Below are 21,692 nucleotides of genomic sequence, written 5' to 3'. Positions count from 1 at the left end.
TGTCATATATGATCATATATAAACAGAGTAAAAGAGCACAACAGTGTTCACGTGTGTCATATATGATCATATACAGTATAAACAGAGTAAAAGAGCACAACAGAGTTCATGTGTGTCATGTATGATCATATATAAACAGAGTAAAAGTGCACAACAGAGTTCACATGTGTCATATATGATCATATGTAAACAGAATAAAAGAGCACAACATTTACACAACATGAATCTTCTCTTGTTCATGAGAACTTACACATCAGTGACAGAGAAACAAGCAACTGATGAAAACTACAAAGAGAATCTTCCTCCACTCACACAAGGACTTTTGTCTCTGATGGAAACAAACTAGTGACTAAGAGTCTGACGTGACAAATATTGACACACAAACATATAAATAATGTCTGTTATGATCTATATATTTACTCATTATTGACAGTTATTGTGATTTCTTTGCTCATTTTCATACACACACGCACACACGCACACACGAACGAACACACACAGACACACACACACACACACACACACACACACACACACACACACACACACTCACACACACACACACACACACACACACACACACACACCTACACACACCATAATGTCCAAACAAAAGAAAGCAGAAGAGAAAGATTTGACAGTGTTTGTGTAATAACTCATGTGGTCATGTGTGTGTCTCTTGTGTTCAACAGGAGGCTCTATAGAGGCTGTTTATGTCACACAGACACACTGAGGAGTTACATTCATAAACACCAAATCCAGTGCAGAGAGGCTCAGTGAATGTTGTGTAGTATGTGTGTAAGTGTGTGAGTGTGTGTGTGTCAGAGACGCTGTAGAAGGACAGAGTGCCGGCCGACTGGTCCACATACACACCTACTCTCTTACACACACCTGGAGAAACACTAATGTGTGTTTGATTATTATTGTGAACTGCAGTGATTCTGTTATTAGAGCACCTCAGACTCCATGATTTTACATTGAATCCAAACACACAATCATAACTCTCTCCTTTCCTCTCAATGCTTTTATATGACACTGATATATGAACAAATGATCCGCTCCATTCAGTCTCCCAGTAACAGCGTCCAGTCAGACTCTCTCTACACAACACCTGATGATGAACATCAAATCTGTCTGGATGATCAGGATACGAATGACACTCTCTCACACGTGTGATCTTTCTGTTCTCTTCAGACACTTTGAGTTTAGTGTGTGTTGTGTTTAGATCCAGTGTGAGATCACAGACATCTGAACACAAGAAGACACATTTATAACACAACAACACAACAATCACTAAATCAATCTGTGTGTGTCAGGTGGGTCTGTGTTTAAGGTCTGTGTGTGTCTGTGTGTGTGTTTGTAGACTTACACTTGTGTAGTCCTGCTCTAATTCTTCTCTCTCCTCCATGACCCACACTAAACAAACACACACACATAAAAGACAGAAACATGATGTGACATTGGTCTGGTGTGTGTAAATCATATATACAGTTGAAAGAAAAAGTATGTGAACCATTTGGGCTTACTTGGATTTCTTCATAAATTGGTCATAAAATGTGTTCTGATCTTCATCTAAGTCACAACAATAGAGAAACACAGTCTGCTTAAAATAATACTGCACAAACATTATACGTTTTCATGTTTTTATTGAACACAACATGTAAACATTCATAGTGTAGGGTGGAAAAAGTATGTGAAACCCTAGGCTAATGGCTTCTCCAAGAGCAGAATGCTCAATGAGGTGAAGAAGAATCCTAGAGTGTCAGCTAAACACTTACAGAAATCTCTGGCACATGCTTACATTTTTGTTGACAAATCTACAATAAGGAAAACATTAAACAAGAATGGACTTCATGAGAGGACACCACGGAGGAAGCCACTGCTGTCCAAAAAAAAACATTGCAGCACGTTTGAAGTTTGCAAAAGAGCACCTGGATGTTCCACAGCACTACTGGCAAAACATTCTGTGGACAGATGAAACCAAAAAATTTAGTTGTTTGGAAAGAACACACAACGCTATGTGTGGAGAACAAAAGGCACAGCACACCAACATCAAAACCTCATCCCAACTGTGAAATATGGTGGAGGGGGCAACATTGTTTGGGGCTGCTTTGCTGCCTCGGGCCCTGGACGGATTACTGTCATCGATGGAAAAATGAATTCCAAAGTTTATCAAGACATTTTGCAGGAAAACTTAAGACCATCTGTCCGCCAACTGAAGCTTAACAGAGGATGGACGATGCAACAGGACAACGACCCAAAGCATAGAAGTAAATCAACAACAGAGTGGCTTCAACAGAAGAAATACGCCTTCTGGAGTGGCCCAGTCAGAGTCCTGACCTCAACCCGATTGAGATGCTGTGGCATGACCTCAAGAGAGCGATTCACACCAGACAGCCCAAGAATATTGCTGAACTGAAACACTTTTGTAAATAGGAATGGTCCAAAATTTCTCCTGACTGTTGTGCAGGTCTGATCTGCAACTATAGGAAACGTTTGGTTGAGGTTATTGCTGCCAAAGGAGGGTCAACCAGTTAATAAACCCAAAGGTTCACATACTTTTTCCACCCTGCACTATGAATGTTTACATGTTGTGTTCAATAAAAACATGAAAACGTATAATGTTTGTGCGGTATTAGTTTAAGCAGACTGTGTTTCTCTATTGTTGTGACTAAGATGAAGATCAGAACACATTTTATGAACAATTTTTGAAGAAATCCAAGTAAGCCCAAAGGGTTCACATACTTTTTCTTTCAACTGTATGTTGTGTGTCATACTTGATTGTGTAGTTTGGATCATTGAGTGTGTGAGAGAGCAGCTGAAGTGTTGTGTGTTGTGGGTGATTGTAGCTCAGATCCAGCTCTCTCAGTTGTGACGACTGTGAACTCAGAGCTGAAGCCAAAGAACAACAACCTTCATCTGTCACCATACAACCTGATAAACTACAAACACACACATCAACATGTCAACACACTCTTCACTTTTCTATTGTGAGATCAGTGTGTAGAGAGAAACACCTCAGTGTTTGTAGTTGACAGTTGTGAGTCTTGAGAGCATCAGAGATCAGCTTCACTCCTGAATCCTTCAGATCATTGTTACTCAGGTCCAGCTCTCTCAGAGACGTTGATGATTGTAGACATGAAGACAAACTTACACAACACTCTTCAGTAACATTACACCACGACAATCTAAACACAAACAAAACACAATGACACAAAAGACACAAAAGTCAGTTTGTAAAGAACATCTAGTGTATATATAAGACATTATAAATCTCTGATGTTGAATAACTTTGCAGTGCAATCACTTAGAGACGAGGGGGTGGGCTCATTTCACTCAGGCAACCAATCAGTATCACAGACACAACATTATGCTAAGCCACACCCATAGCAACCATACAGGTTAGCCTAGCAACCATTTTGCAAAACCTATATCTCTGCATCAGAACATCGTTAAGACATGGGGGTAGGTGTGATTCACTCATAGCTAAGAGTGTCATATACTAGCATTGCAGAAGCTAAGCCACGCCCACAGCAACCAAACAAGTTAGCCTAGCAACCATTTTGCAATACCTATATCTCTGCATCGTAAAGACATGGGGGTTGGTTCGTTTCATTCATAGCTTAGAGTGTCATCAACTGGCAGATGCTAAATCACGCCCATAGCAACCAAACAGGTTAGCCTAGCATCCGTTTAGCCAGACGTATATCTCTGCATCAGAACATTTTACAGACATGGCGATTGGTTAGATTCGATCGTGGCTTTCGGTTTCTTCACCTCAGTAAATGCCCAGTGCCGCTGTTTGCCAAGAACCACAAATCACATTTTTCTCAGAAAATATACATTTCTAGTGTTGAAGATTTTCTCCATTAATCACCATTTTAAGCGCCGTCTCCTTATGTTTTGCCTTTTAAGGACACAAAAAGCAATGTAGAATGACACCTAATATCAATGATTCCTAATATCATTACAATTGTAAAAGTGACTGATGTTCTACAGTTCAATTAACAAGAAACTATTATTAGATTTCATTGTCATATTGTAAGCAATGACTGTTTTCTCACTATTTCAATGATTCAAATCATTCTAAACAAAGAAGAATTGTTGTGCTACTCTGAACAACACACAACGCTGTTTCGTTTCTAAATGAATCTGTTAGAGATTAAATCGATCTTTACTCCACAATCAAGAACTTAGCACACACCTGCGTTCTTCTCTAGTCGAGTTTATTCACTTAAAATAATCTTCCGTCCTTATGGGATGTAACAAAATATTTTATTAGAGGGAAATGTGTGTTTCCCTCTAATAACACCTGTCGATCGTCAGCATCTGAGGCAGATATCCGGAGGATATAAAACCGAGGAAGAGAGGAGAAAGAGTGAGTTATATCTCCATAAGGTTGATGCGGTTGACACTATTTCTCTTTCTCTTCTGTTTCAAGAGTCAAGCACTTGACGATCGACAGACGGACTGAAGCAAGTTTGGACCTACCCCACAAGCACGGAAACGAACACTGGAAGCACTTCATCACGGAACGGGAGTTTATTCCTCACTGGCACCCTGGTGGATTTGTAGTGTTGCAGGCCTATATCTTCACGTGTGTTACAAAATAAACCACCCTCCGGGGATTGTTGTCAACACCAACCTTGGTTGTCTCGTGTCTTAAGTCCCACAACTGGTGGAGAATGCGGGTGACTATACACGAGTACAACTTATCAGGAACCGGGTAACATACTTTTTTTTTTTTTTTCGGTTCCATAGGATCTCATCTTCTCTCTCTCCCAACAACAACGGCTTACTTCCGGGTTGGTGAAAGATAGAGAAGATGAACTACTAGGGAACTGTTGGTCCCAAGTTCGAGTGGTGGACGAAGAAATCCGCAAGAACCCGCCCCACCCGCTCCCTTATTTTGCCGTACGAAATGGTCTGCTCTACTGTGTTGCCAAAAGGAGGAGGGAGGATAAACAGCTGTTGGTAATCCCAAAGTCCAAGGTGGACCCCATTCTAGAATTGGCCCACACCCATCCATTAACCGGACATCTAGGACCAGCGAATACGATCCAACGAATAAGGGACCGATTCCACTGGCCAGGATTGGAGGGAGATGTGAAAAGGTTTTGCCAAAGCTGCCCCACTTGTCAGGTAACAGCAACGAACAAACCTCCCCCAGCCCCCTTATCCCCCTGCCCATCATAGAGGTACCCTTCGATAGGATTGGGATGGACCTGGTGGGCCCACTGCCGAACTGTTGGTCCCAAGTTCGGGGATTGTTGTCAACACCAACCTTGGTTGTCTCGTGTCCCACAATTTGCTTCTTATTTAATTTCATTTATCATTAATTCCATTATATATTTACTAAGTTGTATTTTAGTACATTTCGTTATCATAATCTTTATATTCATTAATTTATTTGATCATGTTATAATTCACTCTTATTCTTATTATTTGTCACATTTTGTCCTTATGTTGGGTGCTGTATTGTGTCTCCATCTCAAGGTTCATGATAACGTCACGAGACAATGTTTTGAAAGCTTATTCTTGTGTGGTATAATAATACATATTGAATCTGTTTCTAGTCAGACGAAGCTAAACTGAGCATTGAAGCACACCTGAGATTATTCACTGAATTATTTTCATTTTATTCACATCACTCGGTGTCACGCAGCAGTTCTTCTCTTCTGTATCTACCTTGTGGTTGATTTGAAGTATTAACTCACAACAGAGTTGATATTCAAGTACAGATTTAGTCCCATCTAGTGAAACTGGACTCTTTGCATCTATAAGATCTGCGAGTCATATCTATAGTTGGATCCATCAACACAGAGCTGAATTCATTCAACATCACACGAGGCAATCTCATGATTTCATTGGTCAGAGGTCAAATAAAGGATTAGCATGACGGATCAAACAGAACCCAACCCTGAGATATAAATCAGAGCTTTAAAAGTTCTTCTGAACACTTCCATCTATCTGTCCTTCAGCAGTTTCATCTTCCTAAACTTGATGAACACTATCAGGAGATGCTCAATTGTCCCTTGATGAAGTGAAACTGGTCCTGGACTCGATGCCAAAGAACAAAGGTCCAGACAGTGAGAGAATCCCCCTGGAATCATTTCTGTCATCTGGGATATAGTCTCAGCACTCACAGAGTTGACTTCTGAGAATTTGTGGGCGGGTCAATGGTTGATTTCTAGCTCCCTCATTGGTCACTTTTAAACACACAGTCACACACAGTCTCTGACGTGCATCTTAACCATTATACAGACACTTCCTCATTTGGCATAACACCATACATTTATTCGTCAGTTTTTAAAGTTGGGTTACAGTGTAATGGATGTCCTTGACTTTATGGATCCACATAAGTTAAAAAACAGGACTGGAGTGAGCTGATGGAGTGAGCTGATGGAGTGAGCTGATGGAGTGAGCTGATGAAGAGAGCTGATAGAGTGAGCTGATAGAGAGAGCTGATGGAGTGATCTGATAGAGTGAGCTGATAGAGTGATCTGATAGAGTGATCTGATGGAGTGAGCTGATGGAGTGAGCTGATAGAGTGAGCTGATAGAGTGAGCTGATAGAGTGATCTGATAGAGTGATCTGATGGAGTGAGCTGATGGAGTGAGCTGATAGAGTGAGCTGATGGAGTGAGCTGATGGAGTGAGCTGATGGAGTGAGCTGATGGAGTGATCTGATAGAGTGATCTGATAGAGTGAGCTGATGGAGTGAGCTGATAGAGTGAGCTGATGAAGAGAGCTGATAGAGTGAGCTGATAGAGAGAGCTGATGGAGTGAGCTGATGAAGTGAGCTGATGGAGTGAGCTGATAGTGTAAAGTTTATGGCTGCTGATTGTGAACCAGCCTCTCTTAATTATCTGCTCTGGCTTCTCCTGAACTTTCTTAATCGTTAGTCAACCATTGACATCATTTGTTATTGTTCTTGTGCGCATGTGATTCAGTTCAGGACTGCGACCAGTTCACACTGGAATCTGATACGGGCCACAGTCTTCAAATAATATGAACAGCCAAACAGAAAATCAGAATTGAGCATTAAGGCTGGCAGTGTGAACGTAGTCTTAGTCTAGTCTTGAGTTGCTGTAATGCTGATGTTTAAAGTCGATGCATCACTATAAGGAGCCATATATGGTTTAAATGAAACAGCGCTTATGAATACATATGTATTCACATATACATTGCTCACATATACATGTATACTATTGGATGTTCAAGCACACACATATGAAAACATGTGCGCACTAATGTGAAATCCATACCAATACATCCTATGTTAGTTATGTATGCATGTACACTTTTTCACCCATACATATAAAATCGATGCGTGCAAACACACCTATACAATACTCACACATACATATAAACTCTGCGTACATACACATCTATAAACGCTCACACATACATACAAAATATGACACGGATTAGTTTTGATGGATAGAGATTTCATATGTGGATGTGTGTGAACTTTTCAGTGTAAAGTAAATGTAAATGAAGAAGACTTCCGTTTACACTGAAAAGTTCACGCACATGCACATATGTGATGGTTGTCTGTGATTCTCTCAGATCACGTCTTTGATAATTCACACTGTGTTATTTTCAATCATGTGAGCGAGCACTGATTTACCTCCGGTTTCGACCATTCGTCTGGGAATGCACAAAACAAGTTGGTGAGTGAAATTTGGGGCTAAAATGGTGCAGTGTGAACACAGCCTAACTGACATTATCAACCAGATGTGATCTGATCATGGGACATTAAAAACCTCTGAAGTCAAAATAAACCTTCAACAAAATTGTGTCTTTTCATGTTTCATTTCAACGGGAGTGAAATTAGCTTTTAAAGGGTCATGAGGTCATGAGGTTATTTTTGACAAAAGACAAGTATAACTGATATGGTTCAAATATGACAGTTACCGCATTTGAAGAGATGAAAAGTCCTCAGGTCACAGTCGTGCAATAACACTGACCTCATGACAAAGTCACATGTCTACATTTTCTAAAAGCACCCCCACAAAAAATGGTTGCTACATACAGACAGTTTTAATGTGTCTATAGTTGATGTCCAACCAAACACAGGGTTTCCATCCGCCTACTCGTGATCTCATTCCAGTGGTCAGTGGTTGTTGGGGTCACCCTTCAGCCGTGTGTCCACCGAGGCGTTTATGCCTGTGGCCGGCGTGTTTTTTCAATTGTTTTCAACGGTTACGCCGCGCTTTTAAAAAGAAGCCATCAGTTGATGTTTTTTCCGCTCAGCGCTGGTACTATGCATTTTCCCACGATGCTCAACTTTGCAGCGAGCGTTTTCAGCCGAGCTGCTGCCGTTATCAGCCGCGTAAATGTACCTCGGTGGACAATAAGCCCCTTCAGCCGTTTGTGTTCTGAACGAGACACATTGAGCTGGACTTAACCACTTGAGCTGCGGCCGTCGAAAAAAAGTTGCAGTTCCAGTTGGCCATCAGCATCTGTCGTGTATTTATCACTCTCTGTGAAGAAGACCTTTTCCCACAAATAACATGCTTGTTTTTCACATAAAAATATATTTTACATTTGATTTTTAAACCCAGAAGACAAAAATGTTGAAAAACGCTCAAAACAAACTACTGATGATTGAACTCAAACAAGACATTTTAAAAACAAACAATAAGTTTCTTTTACCATCCATCCATCCATCCATCCATTTTCTACCGCTTATCTGGGGCCAGGTCTCGGGGGCAGCAGTCTAAGCAGGGATGCCCAGACTTCCCTCTCCCTAGGTCTTCCCCGGGGTCTCCTCCCGGTGGGACATGCCCGGAACACCTTCCCGGGAAGGCGTCCAGGGGGCATCCGGAAAAGATGCCCGAGCAACCTCAGCTGGCCCTCTCTCGATGTGGAGGAGCAGCGGATCTACTCTGAGCTCCTCCCGAGTGACCGAGCTTCTCCCCCTATCTCTAAGGGATCGCCCAGCCACCCTGCCAGAGTCCAACATGCACCGGAATCAAGTCTGACTTACTGCCGGCTTACTGCTCCGGTCGTACAGGGACCGGATAGCCCTTAGCAAAGGGTCCCGGACCCATACTCTCGGAGCACCCTCCACAAGATGCCACGAGGGAGACAGTCGAATGACTTCTCCAAATCCACAAAACACATGCGGATTGGTTGGGCAAACTCCTATGAACCCTCCAGCACCCTGGAGAGGGTATAGAGCTGGTCCAGTGTTCCACAACCGGGACGGAAACCACACTGTTCCTCCGGAATCCAAGGTTCTACCATCGGCCGGATTCTCCTCTCCAGTACCCTGGCATAGACTTTCCCGGGGAGGCTAAGAAGTGTGATCCCTGATAGTTAGAGCACACCCTCCGGTCCCCCTTTTTAAAAAGAGGGACCACCACCCGGTCTGCCAGTCCAAGGGCACTGTCCCTGTCCCCCACGCGATGCTGCAGAGGCGTGTCAGCCAAGACAGCCCCACAACATCCAGAGACTTGAGGTACTCAGGGCGGATCTCGTCCACCCCCGGTGCCCTGCCACCGAGGAGTTTCTGGACTACCTCAGTGACTTTGGCCCTCAGCCTCAGCTTCCTCAATGGAAGACGTGACGGCAGGATTGAGGATATCCTCGAAGTATGCCTTCCACCGCCCGACGATATCCCTGGTCGAGGTCAACAGCTGACCCCCTCCACTGTCAACAGCGTTGGTAGGGCACCGCTTACCCCTCCTGAGGCGCCAGACGGTTTGCCAGAATCTCTTCGAGGCCGACCGATAGTCCTTCTCCATGGCCTCACCGAACTTCTCCCAGGCCCGAGTTTTTGCCTCCCCAACCATCTGGGCTGTCGTCCGCTTGGCCTGTCGGTACCTGTCAGCTGCCTCTGGAGTCCCACAAGCCAGCCAGGCCTGATAGGACTCCTTCTTTAGCTTGACGGCATCCCTTACTTCGGGTGTCCACCACCGGGTTCGGGGATTGCCGCCTGGACAGGCACCAGAGACCTTACGGCCACAGCCCCTCCTTGAACTGCCACCTTACCGTGGTGGAGGGGTTTGAGCACCTGAAAGACCCTAGGAGCTATGTTGTCTGGGGCTATATGCCCCTGGAAGGGTCTCCCAAGGGTCCAACAGGTCCTAGGCGACGGGTCAGACTAAGAGCGGTTAAAAAAAAACCTTATGATGACAAGGAATTGGAGGACCATGACGTCGCCCGGTATGGCGAAGCCGGGGCCCCACCCTGGAGCCAGCCCCGGGGTTAGGGCTCGTTTGCGAGCACCTGGTGTTCGGGCCTTCCCCCATGGGGTCCGGCCGGGCTCAGCCCGAAGGAGCGACGTGGGGCCACCCTCCCGTTGACCCACCACCTGCAGAAGGGACCGTAAGGGGCTGGTGCAAAGTTGATCGGGCGACAATGGAAGGCAGGGGCCTCGACAACCCGATCCCTGGACGCGGAATCTAGCTCTAGGGACATGGATTGTCATCTCTCTGATGTGGAAGGAGCCTGAGATTGTGTGTGAGGTTCAGAGATTCCGACTAGAAATAGTCGGGATCACCTCTATGCACAGCTTGGGCTCTGGAACCACTCTTCTCTAAGAAGGATGGACTCTTCACCTCTCTGGAGTTGCCTATGTTGAGAGGCTATGCCTATGCAAACTCGGCAGACCCAAACGTACTGTAAGGGTCTGTTGGGAACATTTGGCCGAATCGCCTGTCAGAAAGATCTTCAACTTCCACCTCCGGCAGAGCTTCGACCAGATCCCGAGGGAGTCTGGAGATATTGAGTCCGAGTGGACCATGTTCTCCACCTCCATTGTCAACGCACAGACACCAATGTAAAAATGCTCTTTAAATAAACCACTCAATCATTTCAGCTGAAGTGAATAAAGAACTTCTAGTGTATGACAGACTCTCTCATGTATTATTTTTTTGTATTTTCAGTGAAAGTGTCTGACCTCAGTGTGTGTAGTTGACAGTTGTGAGTCTTGAGAGCATCAGAGATCAGCCTCACTCCTGAATCCTTCAGATCATTGTTACTCAGGTCCAGCTCTCTCAGAGGACACTTTGAGAACTGAAGAGCTGAAGACACAACTTCACAGGACTCAGCAGTCAGATCAGACCCTGACAATCTGTGAGAAGAAGATTGATCTAGATTATATTCCACTGTTCATTCACAGGTTGTACTTTCACAGAGTGAATATTGTTATTTTGAGAGGCTATAAAAACACTTAATGAACTCACATCGCTCGTCTACAACATCTCACAGCTGGAACGAGTATCTTCTTATCCCATGTCTTATATCTGTTCATGTTGAACTCATCCAGCACGTTCTCTGACATGAGCAGCACATAGATCATCAGTGTACACATTGAATCTGAGAGATTTGTGACTGAATCTGAATCATCTGGATGTAAATATTTCTGGATTCTCTCGTATAATGACTGATCCTTCAGCTCCAGTAAACAGTAAAACATGTTCACTTTAGCTTCATCTGAGATCCTCTTGTCCTGTAATCGTTGAATGTATCGAGTTGTTTTCGTGATGCTGTCTCTGGTGTCTTCAGTGCGTGTGAGCAGACCTTTGAGAAGCTTCTGACTAGACTCCAGTGAAAGGCCCATCAGAAAACGTAAAAACAGATCCAGATGTCCTCTCTCACTCTCTGTGGATTTATCAATGGCCTTCTTCAGAATGTCATGAAGATAAATCTTTGTGTTTTGTTTAGGTGTGATAAAAAACTCAAGGTCCTTCATGTTGATGGTCATGTAGCAGATGAAGACGTGCAGCGCAGCCAGAAACTCTTGAACGCTCAGATGTATAAAACTGAAGACTTTTGTCTTGTGAAGAACAGATTCTTTCTTGAAGATCTCAGCGATCATTCCTGTGTATTCTGAATCTTTACTCACATCAATATCACAATCTTTAAGATCTTTCTCATAGAAGATGATGTTCTCTTTCTTCAGCTGCTCAAACGCCAGCTTGGCCAACTTCAGAATGGTGGTTTTATTGGATTCTAAGAGCTTGGTATAGTCTTCTTCATCTTCCTCATCATACTTCTGGTTCTTCATGTTCATCTGAATCAGCAAAAAGTGAATGTACATCTCAGTGAGAGTCGTGTCAATGTTTTCTTCATGGTTCTGGATGAGAATATCATGAAGTACTGACGCAGTGATCCAACAGAAGACGGGGATGTGACACATGATGTAGAGACTACGAGATCTCTTGATGTGTTTGATCATTTCATCAGCTTGACTCTTATCTTTGATTCTCTTTCTGAAGTATTCCTCTTTCTGCTGGTCTGTGAATCCTCTCACCTCAGTGAACAAACCTACAAACTTAGAAGGAATCTGATTGGCTGCTGCTGGTCTTGATGTGATCCAGATGAGAGATGATGGAAGCAGATCTCCTCTTATCAGATTTATAATCATTTCATCTACAGATGATCTTTCCTCAACACTCCTCAGTTTCCTGCCTTTAAAATTCAAACTCAAGCGACTCTCATCAAGTCCGTCAAAGATGAACGCCACATTACATTTCTCTGTTAACTTTATGACATTTGTTTTCATTTCAGGATAAAATTCCAGCAGAAACTCATGAAAACTGACTTTGTCTTCTATCTGGTTCATCTCTCTGAATGGAAACAGAAACATGGCATCTATGTCCTGATTGGCTGTTCCCTCAGCCCAATCCAGAATGAACTTCTGCACAGAGACTGTTTTACCAATTCCAGCGACGCCTTTGGTCAGAATAATCTTCTTCTTGTCTCTCAGTGACTGAAATATCTCATTGCATTTGATGTGTTTGTCCTGTGATGTCTTGGTTGTGTTTTTGAAGGCATCATCAATCTTCAGAATCTCACGTTCACTGTTGACTTCTTTCATATCTCCCTCTGTGATGAACACATCTGTGTAAATCTCATTCAGATTGGCTTCATTTTCCTTCATACCCTCAAATATACGTTTTGAATTCTCCTTCATGTAGATCTTATGACTTCTCAAAAACTCTTTCAGTCCTAAAGTCTCTGTTATTATAAATGACGAGAAGAAAAAAGAAATGATTCAAGACAAATGTTATTCACATCAGCATGTTCATCATTATTCACACATTTCAATTCATCTAATGGAGGATTACAGACCAAATGAAACAAATCTCACATGAAACAGTTCAAGACATCATGACATTGGGTGGATTCAATAAATAGGGCATAAAATGTATTTAAGGGAAATAAAAAGTGTGAAAATATGAAGCGCCACCTGCTGTACAACAGTACAACCACTGAACCGTTTTTTTAAATGACGAGATAACGCGACAAAGCCTGGCAGACAATAGCGGACTGGCTCAATGCGTAAGAAGTCCAAAACTGTACAGTTAATAAAAAGTCCTCCACTGGAACTGTCATAATTAGGCAATAAATAACGGAGTAACGGAATTACTATTGAAGTCCACTTATCAACTAATGTAAACAACTATCCACAATGTGTGTCATTTAATCTATTTTTCTCACGTTACGTTTTTATCAATTTTATCTTTCTATCCTTCATAAAGAACAACTTGTTTGGCCATAAAAGGATCTGGCAGCAAGTTAAAATTAAATATAAGAACATTTTGGAGGCTGGTAAGTGACTTTAAAGTAGATAACAGAGAACAAATGAGGTGAATAAATTTGGTGTCTGCTGACATGTTGAATTGTAGCAGTTAAAAAAAAGCCCATAGAACTGGCACAGGGGGCGGCCCACCAGTAAATCTAAGTTTTGTAATCTCAATTAGTGCAATAAAACACATATTTATGAAACCTGTGATGGCAATTTGAAAAGCAGTATTTATTAGCATAGTAATATAACACTTGGCCTGAGTAATAATAATACAACTTGAATCAATATAGAAAGACTGTTGCATTTACAAACAACCAACAGATTTAAATTAAATTAAAATTGACTATATATGTAATATTTTAATACAGGATAATTACAATGATGCAACAGACTTAGAAAGACCCTGGACATGCTGCAACCAAACCTGTGAGGAATTAACGTGTTTGCATGCAGCAGTGGAATCACAGGCGGTGGAATCACTAGGATTAATTTTAGCCTGTCTGTTAGCCTGGTCTGGAGCAGGCTAGCGTCAGAGAATAAATCACCATAGTTACTTGCCTGGGTTAAGTTTGAGCTGCTTTCATGCAACCGACTTGAGGCTAAATCTAGCCAGGATAACCAACATATCCCGGCTTTATCCCTTATCTTGGTTTTGTGCAATACCCCCCAGGAGTCAGTCTAGTGTTTTATTTCTGTGTAGTTGAACACAAGCTCTTACTGAAATACACTCAAGTTCTTCTGTATCTTCTGAAATGAGCCGATCATCTCCGAGCAACAAACCTTATGATGGAGTTTAAACAGGCTAGTGACTTCCAACAAAGCATTAGTTGAAGACGTATGGAAGAAAGTAGAACTGATGTGTAGTAAGTCATAATAGTAATGCTGTTCTGACTCAACAAATCCCTTTTTACACTCAACTGGATTGTTTAAAGTTAGAGTCTCTAAGTCGACTGTTTCAATCACTCGACACTTTACTGTAACTAACTGAGTCATGTTTTCTGTGAGTCAGGACAGAATGTAAAGTGCTGTTAGAGTCTGATGTTTAGTGTTGATTCACCTTGTTCTTTTGTGCGCTTCTCTGTGGAGTTTTGCTGCTCTGTGAAGAGAGAAAAGATGAATGAAAACACTGTGAAACTGATCATGTTGTATTTGTGTTTGTGTTCTATTGTACCTGCAGTGTTTGAGCCGCAGATGATGGTCACGGGTCCTGTTATAGTGTTTCCAGTGAGCACAGGAGCATTTACAGCTGAACTTGTGTCCGCCTTCACATCAACACTGACTTTACTCATCTGCAGCAGACACATTTTACAATGAGATTCATTCATGCTACTTAAAGGGCTTGTTCACCCAAAGATAAGCATTCTAGCATCATTTACTCGCCCTGAGATTGTTCCAAACCTGCAAAAATATAGTTGTACGCAAAAATATAGTTGTACGCAAAAATATAGTTGTACGCAAAAATATAGTTGTTCACAAAAATGATATTTGGAAGAATGATTGTAAACCGCTCTGGTGCACCATTGGCTACTATAGAAGTGGACAAAATCTACAATGGTAGTCAATGGTGTCCCAAAACTGTTTAGTTTTTATATGTATGCAGGTTTGGAGTGAGTAAATTATGACATAATTTTCATTTTGGGACGAACTATCCCTTCATTTAAGGGCCTCCATCTCAGGAAATGCACTTTTAAATGTTTATCAAACAGATATTGAGTCGCCAGCGAGTGTGCAGACACTCTATACAAATCTTTTTGTAACTATACAAATCCATCTATTCTTCTTTTTGTAATCTCCTTTAAACCATAACAGTGATACAAAATGTCTTGGTTACGGATGTAACCTCAGTTCCCTGAAGGATGGAAAGAAACGTTGTGTCGAGAACGACAGATGGGGTTCGCCCTTGAGAACCAATCAACTCTGACTACTATAGAAAAGGCGAATGAAATTTGGCTAATTAAATTTGCATGCCGGTCTCCACCCCCGGATGTCCGGTATAAAAGGAAGCCGGCGTGCAACAAGATTAGACCTTATCTCACGGAGCATGCGGCACAACTCCTTGTCCAGGCCCTGGTAATCTTAAGGTTGGAGTACTGCAATGCTCTCCTTGCTGGTCTTCCTGCAAAGGCTATCAATCCTCTCTAGCTGGTCCAGAACGCAGCAGCACGCCTCGTCTTCCAATAGCCCAAAAGGGCTCATGTGACACCCCTTTTCATCTCTCTCCACTGGCTGCCCGTCGAAGCCCGCATCAGATTCAAGTCACTTATGTTTGCCTACAGGACTATCACTGGATCTGCACCGGGTTACTTTCACACCCTCCTGCAACCCTACACCCCACCAAGATCCCTGCGTTCAGCAAACCAGCGGCGTCTTGTTTTGCCCTCTCATAAGGACAGTAAATCGCTTTCCCTGCTCATTCCACTTCACAACTCCTTCCTGGTGGAACATTCTTCCTAACTCTGTCCGGTTAACCACATCTCTCACAACATTAAAAAAACTACTCAAAACCCAACTCTTCTGAGAATATCTGACAGACAAATAAATTAATTAAAAAATAAAACTTAAAAAAAACTCAATAACCCTTTCTCTCAACAGGTAGTGGTCTAGCTTTTGTTTAAACTAGTAACTTTGTATTGGCACCTCATGTATTATGGCTCCTGTATGACATATCGCTTGTTGCTCCCTAACTCTATGTAAGTCGCTTTGGATAAAAGCGTCTGCAAAATGACTAAATGTAATGTAAATGTAAGAGTTTCCAGGGCCGAATTCAAGGCAATCCGGGGACACAGAGAATGCTTGGAGGTCCCCTACCCTCTTGAAGGAAGCGAGCGCCATCAGGAGGGCCGTCTTACTCGTCAGGTGAGAAAGATCGGAACCTCCGAGGGACCACATTTAAGACCACTTTAGGGTCCCAATCTTTCCATCAACTCATGATGAGTGGGGATAGCGACTACATACACATTCAGTGTGGAGGGGAGACTTTAGTCTCCAGTCTCTTAAGAAGGACAACATGATCCTGATCGAGCTGCTCAGTGGGTCTTTCTTGTTGAGAGAGACACCAGGACGAGAAGGGGCGCTGTCTAGAGGCGTATAACCACCTAGTAGATGGGCCATAGCCTGGGTGATGTTCTCCGCCATAGAGGGAGAGTAGCCAACTCAGGATCTTCTGGTCCCGTCTAGAGACCAGACATGGGTATTCCAGAGGTCTAATCTGGGATGCCAAAACGTGCCCTTCCCCTGAGAGAGCAGGTCCTCTATCAGGGGAATGGGCCAGGGGGAGTTATTGTCCAGAGCATCAGCTCTGAAAGCCAAGTGCGGTTGGGCCAGTGTGGCGCAACTAATAATACCTGGTACTCCTCTTCCCTGACCCTGCGTAGTGTCTGCGTAACTTGCCCAGAGGGACCTTAGTACGTCAAAAGGTTATGGAAGGCCAGGGGGTTATGGTGCGTCGGCAGCAGGGCGTCATGACCATGCACGTGCTGCCGGTATGCCATGCTCTCCTTGGAAATGAGACTCTGAAGCCAGTGTTGGAGCGGTCTCATGTGTATCAACCTGAGGGGAACTACCCCCGCAAGGACGCAATGTTTCCCAGGAGCCTCTGAATTATTTCAGGGGGACCGCTGCTTGCCTGAAGTCTTCCAGGCAGTTCAACACTGACTGGGCGCGTGCTGCAGACAGTCGCGCCAACATGATGACAGAGTTGAGTTCCATATCGAGAAAGAGGATACTCTGCACTGGGGAGAGCTTGGCCTTCTCTTGGTTGACCTGTAGTCCCAATCGATCTAGGTGCCCGAGCACAAGGTCCCTTTGTGTACATAACAGATCTCGCGAGTGTGCCAAGATAAGCCAGTCGTTGAGACAGTTTAGTACCCGCACACCTCAGGGAGATAGGGTGGCTGGGACAGACCAAAAGGGAGAACAGGTCGTTTGCCACAAAACCAATCCTGACACCTGATCAATGTCAGGATACGCCTATGCATGAGCATCCTGAACAGCAGCTTGTGAAGGTGCTTTGTTCAGGGTACGCAGACTTTTGGTGCGCAACGGGCTGTCTTTCTTGGGAACGATGAAGTGCTGGCTGTTACCCACTGAACATCTTGGTTTTGAGGGACGAACTCGATGTCTGTTTCGCCAGAAGGGTGGTGACCTCTACCCGAAGTACGGAGCCGTCCCTGCCTCTGACAGAGGGAGAGAGGATGTCCCGAAGCTTGGGAGAGTCTCTGGCAAACTGGATCGAGTGACCAAGACGGACCGTCCTCATAAGCCACCGAGACAGTGTGGGCAGCTCTCGAGCTTCCAGGGAGGGTGGTTCGTCGGCTGAAAAAGGCGGAGCCAACCTTCCCTTCAGGGACCCCCCGCGACACATGGTTAGCTCCGCCTTTTTGCAAGCCTGGCGGGCAGGACAGCTGCAGGCACTGTTGGTTTGAGAGTGGTGGCAGCTGTGTGTGTACGACCCTACGCCCCCCGCCAGGCCGTGAGGTCGGGTTGCCGGGCACAGTCCAGTGGAGTGTGCGATCGGCTGCAACTACACACTGTGGGCAGAACGGCAAAACTCTGTGAGTAAGTGGGTGCCAGGCCCTGAAAAGGATCTGGCTTTGGTGACGAGGCAGGAGCCGTCCCGTACCGACCGATCAGAGCCGTGGCTGTGAAGGTCGGGCCCGATGTTGTTCTCCCTGGGGTCTTCCCATCAGTGTCACTTCTTGTGAGAAGGTTACTGACGGGGTGGAGGTTTACCCCTCGACCTCCTTTTCCGGGGTCTCGCTTGGGGGGGCACAGGAGCCTGAGCCGATGTCCAAGGGGTCCTTGGCTGCCGGGAGGCAGATATCACGCGGGATCTCGGAGGCCTCTAGGCGGCTGAGTCGCTGCGCAGCAAAATGTGGTTAATTGCCACTGTCTGCTTCTTCACCGTCATAAACTGCTGAGCGCAGTCCTCAACTGTGTTACCAACAACCCACCCTGCGAGACGGGTGCATCAAGAAAGCTTACTTTCTCTGTGTTACTCACCTGCGCAAGGTACAGCCGGGGGTGTCTCTCCTGGACCACTACAAGTTTTACACAGCTCCTCCGGGAAAAAAATGGCACCCGGGGTGGGCGCAGTGCGGGCAAGATGTGTCAATAAAAGCTGCCTCAGTGTGCTGGACGCCCAGACACTCGACGCAGCTATCGTGTCCAATCCGACTCCTCCATGAGAGTAGGGCAACCAAGAGAAAAGCGGGACATGCCGCGCTGGAGTATGCTCAGTCTTGAAAAATCTCTAACACCTCCGGAACCACAGAGACGACCAGGGGAAGGTCGCTGCAGGTAGGGACGATCCGCTGCTCTACATCGTAGGTCCAGCAAGGTAGAAGACGAATTGGTTGAATTTGTTTTGTTCGTAGTCATGAGCGAAGGCTCTGAAGAACAAAAGTTAAATGAATGCTGCACGCCGGCTTCCTTTTATACCGGACATCCGGGGGCGGAGGCCGTACGCAAATAGAATTTGCCAAATTTCATTGACCTTTTCTATAGTGGTCAGAGTTGATTGCTTCTCAAGGGCGAACATCATCTGTCGTTCTCGACACAACGTCGAGAGACCGACAGAAAGGGAAACAACGTTTGGATCACAAAAAACATCAACTAGGCCAATGACTAAACCAACTGTTACACAGAATCTTTTAGACATTGGTATTATTGCTTTACAGCCCTATACATCCAACTTAAATTAAATGGTGAATGTAAACACAGACATGATGTATGGAAAATCATCAAAGTTTGAAAAATTAGTGGGTTTCAAAGGAGTTTCAAATGAGAAAATTAGTGGGCGTGGCTTGCGTTTTTCACTGCGAATTTATTGGATGTGTAAAACAGCATTGATTTTGAAATAATGACTGACAGCTGAAGGAGAGTAGTTAAGAGATGACCCAAGCCGTCTATAGGTCATTTGAGATGGATCGCCATTTCAGGGCGCTGGGCATTTTCAGATTTTAACTGGAGAATATGAAGGTACATGAATTGTAAAAAGAAAAGAACCCACATTGATAAGCTATTAACTATGCAATCTGCAATATTTCATGAAAAAATAAGAATTGTCATTTTTAATTTCACTGGGACTTTAATCGGGAGATACGGTTTCTTATAAAAGCAACACTAACGTCACTGTAATTTGTACTCCTTTCAGATTACACCGGTCCTACACCAGTTTTATGTGATATCTGTAGGCTGAAAGATATAAAATATATATAAAACCCAAATATTTTAGGCATACATTCATACTTTTACCCAAAGTTGGCGTTTACTCTCATTACGGAAGGAACCTTTGTCTGAATCTCACACGAAATAGCGTTGTGTGAGTTGTTGAACACTTTCGGTTTAACACAATCACGAGGACACAATCGCAGCAGTGCGGCATCAAAAACTAAAAACTTTAATCACGTTTTCTAACTACTGTGGTTTTCCTTTTTATGTCTTTAAACCAATTTTAAACTCAAACCGAAGCTTTCATCCCTTATAATTTTATTTTGAACATATTTATTTACCCGTACAAATTTTTCTTTGATAGTACTTTTTATGTTTAGCATTTTTTAACAGTACCTTTTTAATTCAATTGATTTACCAAAGACAAATATTTGACAAACGACTAATATTAACCACACATGCTATACTGTCTGAATATCTAAAAATTGCATGTTGCAATTATTGCAATACAAGCGTGCTTCAATAAATAAAAATACTGATGTTTGTGGGTCCACTTGACCTGTAAACATAGGTCTAACCCAAAAAATTGAACACCAAACAAGAATTAAATCACTATGACATATAGAATATAATTATAAACTTACTTTGCAGAAGTAGCTCATGGCAGTTTCCTCATGGCAGAGCTTCCTCGATAAGTAGATTCCTCTTTTCGATTTCTGATGCGTGTGAGGAAGTCTCTATAAAGTCTATGTCACTCCTTTTTAATGCTATTGAGCTGTAAATATTGACATAATGTATGGATGAGCCCATGAAAACTATCTACATGTGATTTGATTGCTTATTGTAATAAATATAAGAGATATAAAAGGTGTGCATTAAAGTTGACACAATGAACATGAATTTTGTGACTGAATGTAATTCACTTTAAATGGCATTGAAGTTTCAGTAGAAACGTGTGTATTAAAGTGTATATAACCAGGGACCCTATAGGATATTCACGAATATTGACCGTCCGACGTTCTCGTAGAGTTTTTATGAATTTATGTTTGGACTTTATACTAATCTAACAGGTAACATTGAGGCATTGTTACCATATGGAAGACTTTGTTAGATTGAACACAGTTATGTTTAAAATCATCGCGTTAGCGACACCTTGTGGCTCTTTGAGGTCTCGGGTTTATTTCGGGACACCTTCAAACCGAGTGACGTGCGCAGCATCCTTTGCGGAGATCACGTGACGCAGTCAGACTGGTCCAGTGCATCACTATCACTGATCTCAAACAGTCTGAGAGAACATCATAGAAACATTAACATGAAGAATCTCTTAATGCTCTTCTGTTCTTTGATCCTGAACGGTGAGTGACATTTATTTCAGTGCTTTTAAAAAAAACTGTCAAAAACGAATTGCTCTTATAGCAGTAGCCTACTAAGATAATACTTAAAAATAAGTAGCCTCGTAAATGTAATCGTGTTTAAGAGAGTGTGGTGTTAAACATGTTTTGGGTGTTTATCTCAGGTGGGAGGATGTGGGTTTTGAGTGCGGCTCAGATTCATCAAACACACATTTTATCCTCTAACATCACTTCATCTATTCAGTCAGATGAAGTCTACAGCAATATACATACATGTATATCAATCACATTTAACATGTTTTGTTCTTTTTACCCAAACACTTTGAGTGACAGTCTTGCTTATTGGACCTTCAAACACTTTCAGTTTCGCTCTTCACCGGATCACAGAAAGAAAACACATTTACAGTAAATCACTTGTTGTTCCAGAATGTCTTGAAAGGTTGAGATTGTTCATATCACATTCAATGCTTAAGCAAAATGTCAAAGCATCTCAGTCAGACTTCGATTACCATCAGCACCTGTTATTTACAAAACAATATTGTCATTCTACAATTTAACACTATATTATATTCTCTCACTCTTTTAAACAAAATGCTACAATTGCTTAAATCTCCCATTATGACG

The 21,692-nt window shown here is 43.2% G+C and overlaps 1 protein-coding gene across 1 annotated transcript; it reads right to left on the bottom strand.

Moving 5' to 3' along the window:
* Positions 1-675: 675 nt before the first annotated feature.
* Positions 676-20,398, bottom strand: LOC130429962 (NACHT, LRR and PYD domains-containing protein 3-like). Its single transcript, XM_056758817.1, has 9 exons — positions 20,361-20,398; positions 14,717-14,834; positions 14,603-14,641; positions 11,198-12,974; positions 10,912-11,085; positions 3,008-3,188; positions 2,778-2,962; positions 1,370-1,416; positions 676-1,248 (listed from the first exon to the last, which is right to left on the bottom strand). The coding sequence occupies exons 1-9, from the start codon at positions 20,376-20,378 to the stop codon at positions 686-688; spliced, it is 3,102 nt and encodes a 1,033-aa protein (XP_056614795.1). The 5' UTR covers positions 20,379-20,398; the 3' UTR covers positions 676-685.
* Between the last annotated feature and the right edge of the window lie 1,294 nt (positions 20,399-21,692).

The sequence above is a fragment of the Triplophysa dalaica genome, chromosome 10 (genome assembly GCF_015846415.1).
Source record: "Triplophysa dalaica isolate WHDGS20190420 chromosome 10, ASM1584641v1, whole genome shotgun sequence".
NCBI classification, from domain to species: Eukaryota; Metazoa; Chordata; class Actinopteri; order Cypriniformes; family Nemacheilidae; genus Triplophysa; species Triplophysa dalaica.
This window is presented reverse-complemented; position numbering and strand designations above follow the sequence as displayed.

Bases quoted from the DNA above. Each gene is read 5' to 3' on its own strand.
- LOC130429962 (XM_056758817.1), bottom strand. The intron at 14,642-14,716 runs GTACAATAGAAC...CTCTCTTCACAG, and splicing joins CTGCGGCTCAAACACTGCAG to AGCAGCAAAACTCCACAGAG. The intron at 12,975-14,602 runs GTGAATCAACAC...TTATAATAACAG, and splicing joins GAAGCGCACAAAAGAACAAG to AGACTTTAGGACTGAAAGAG.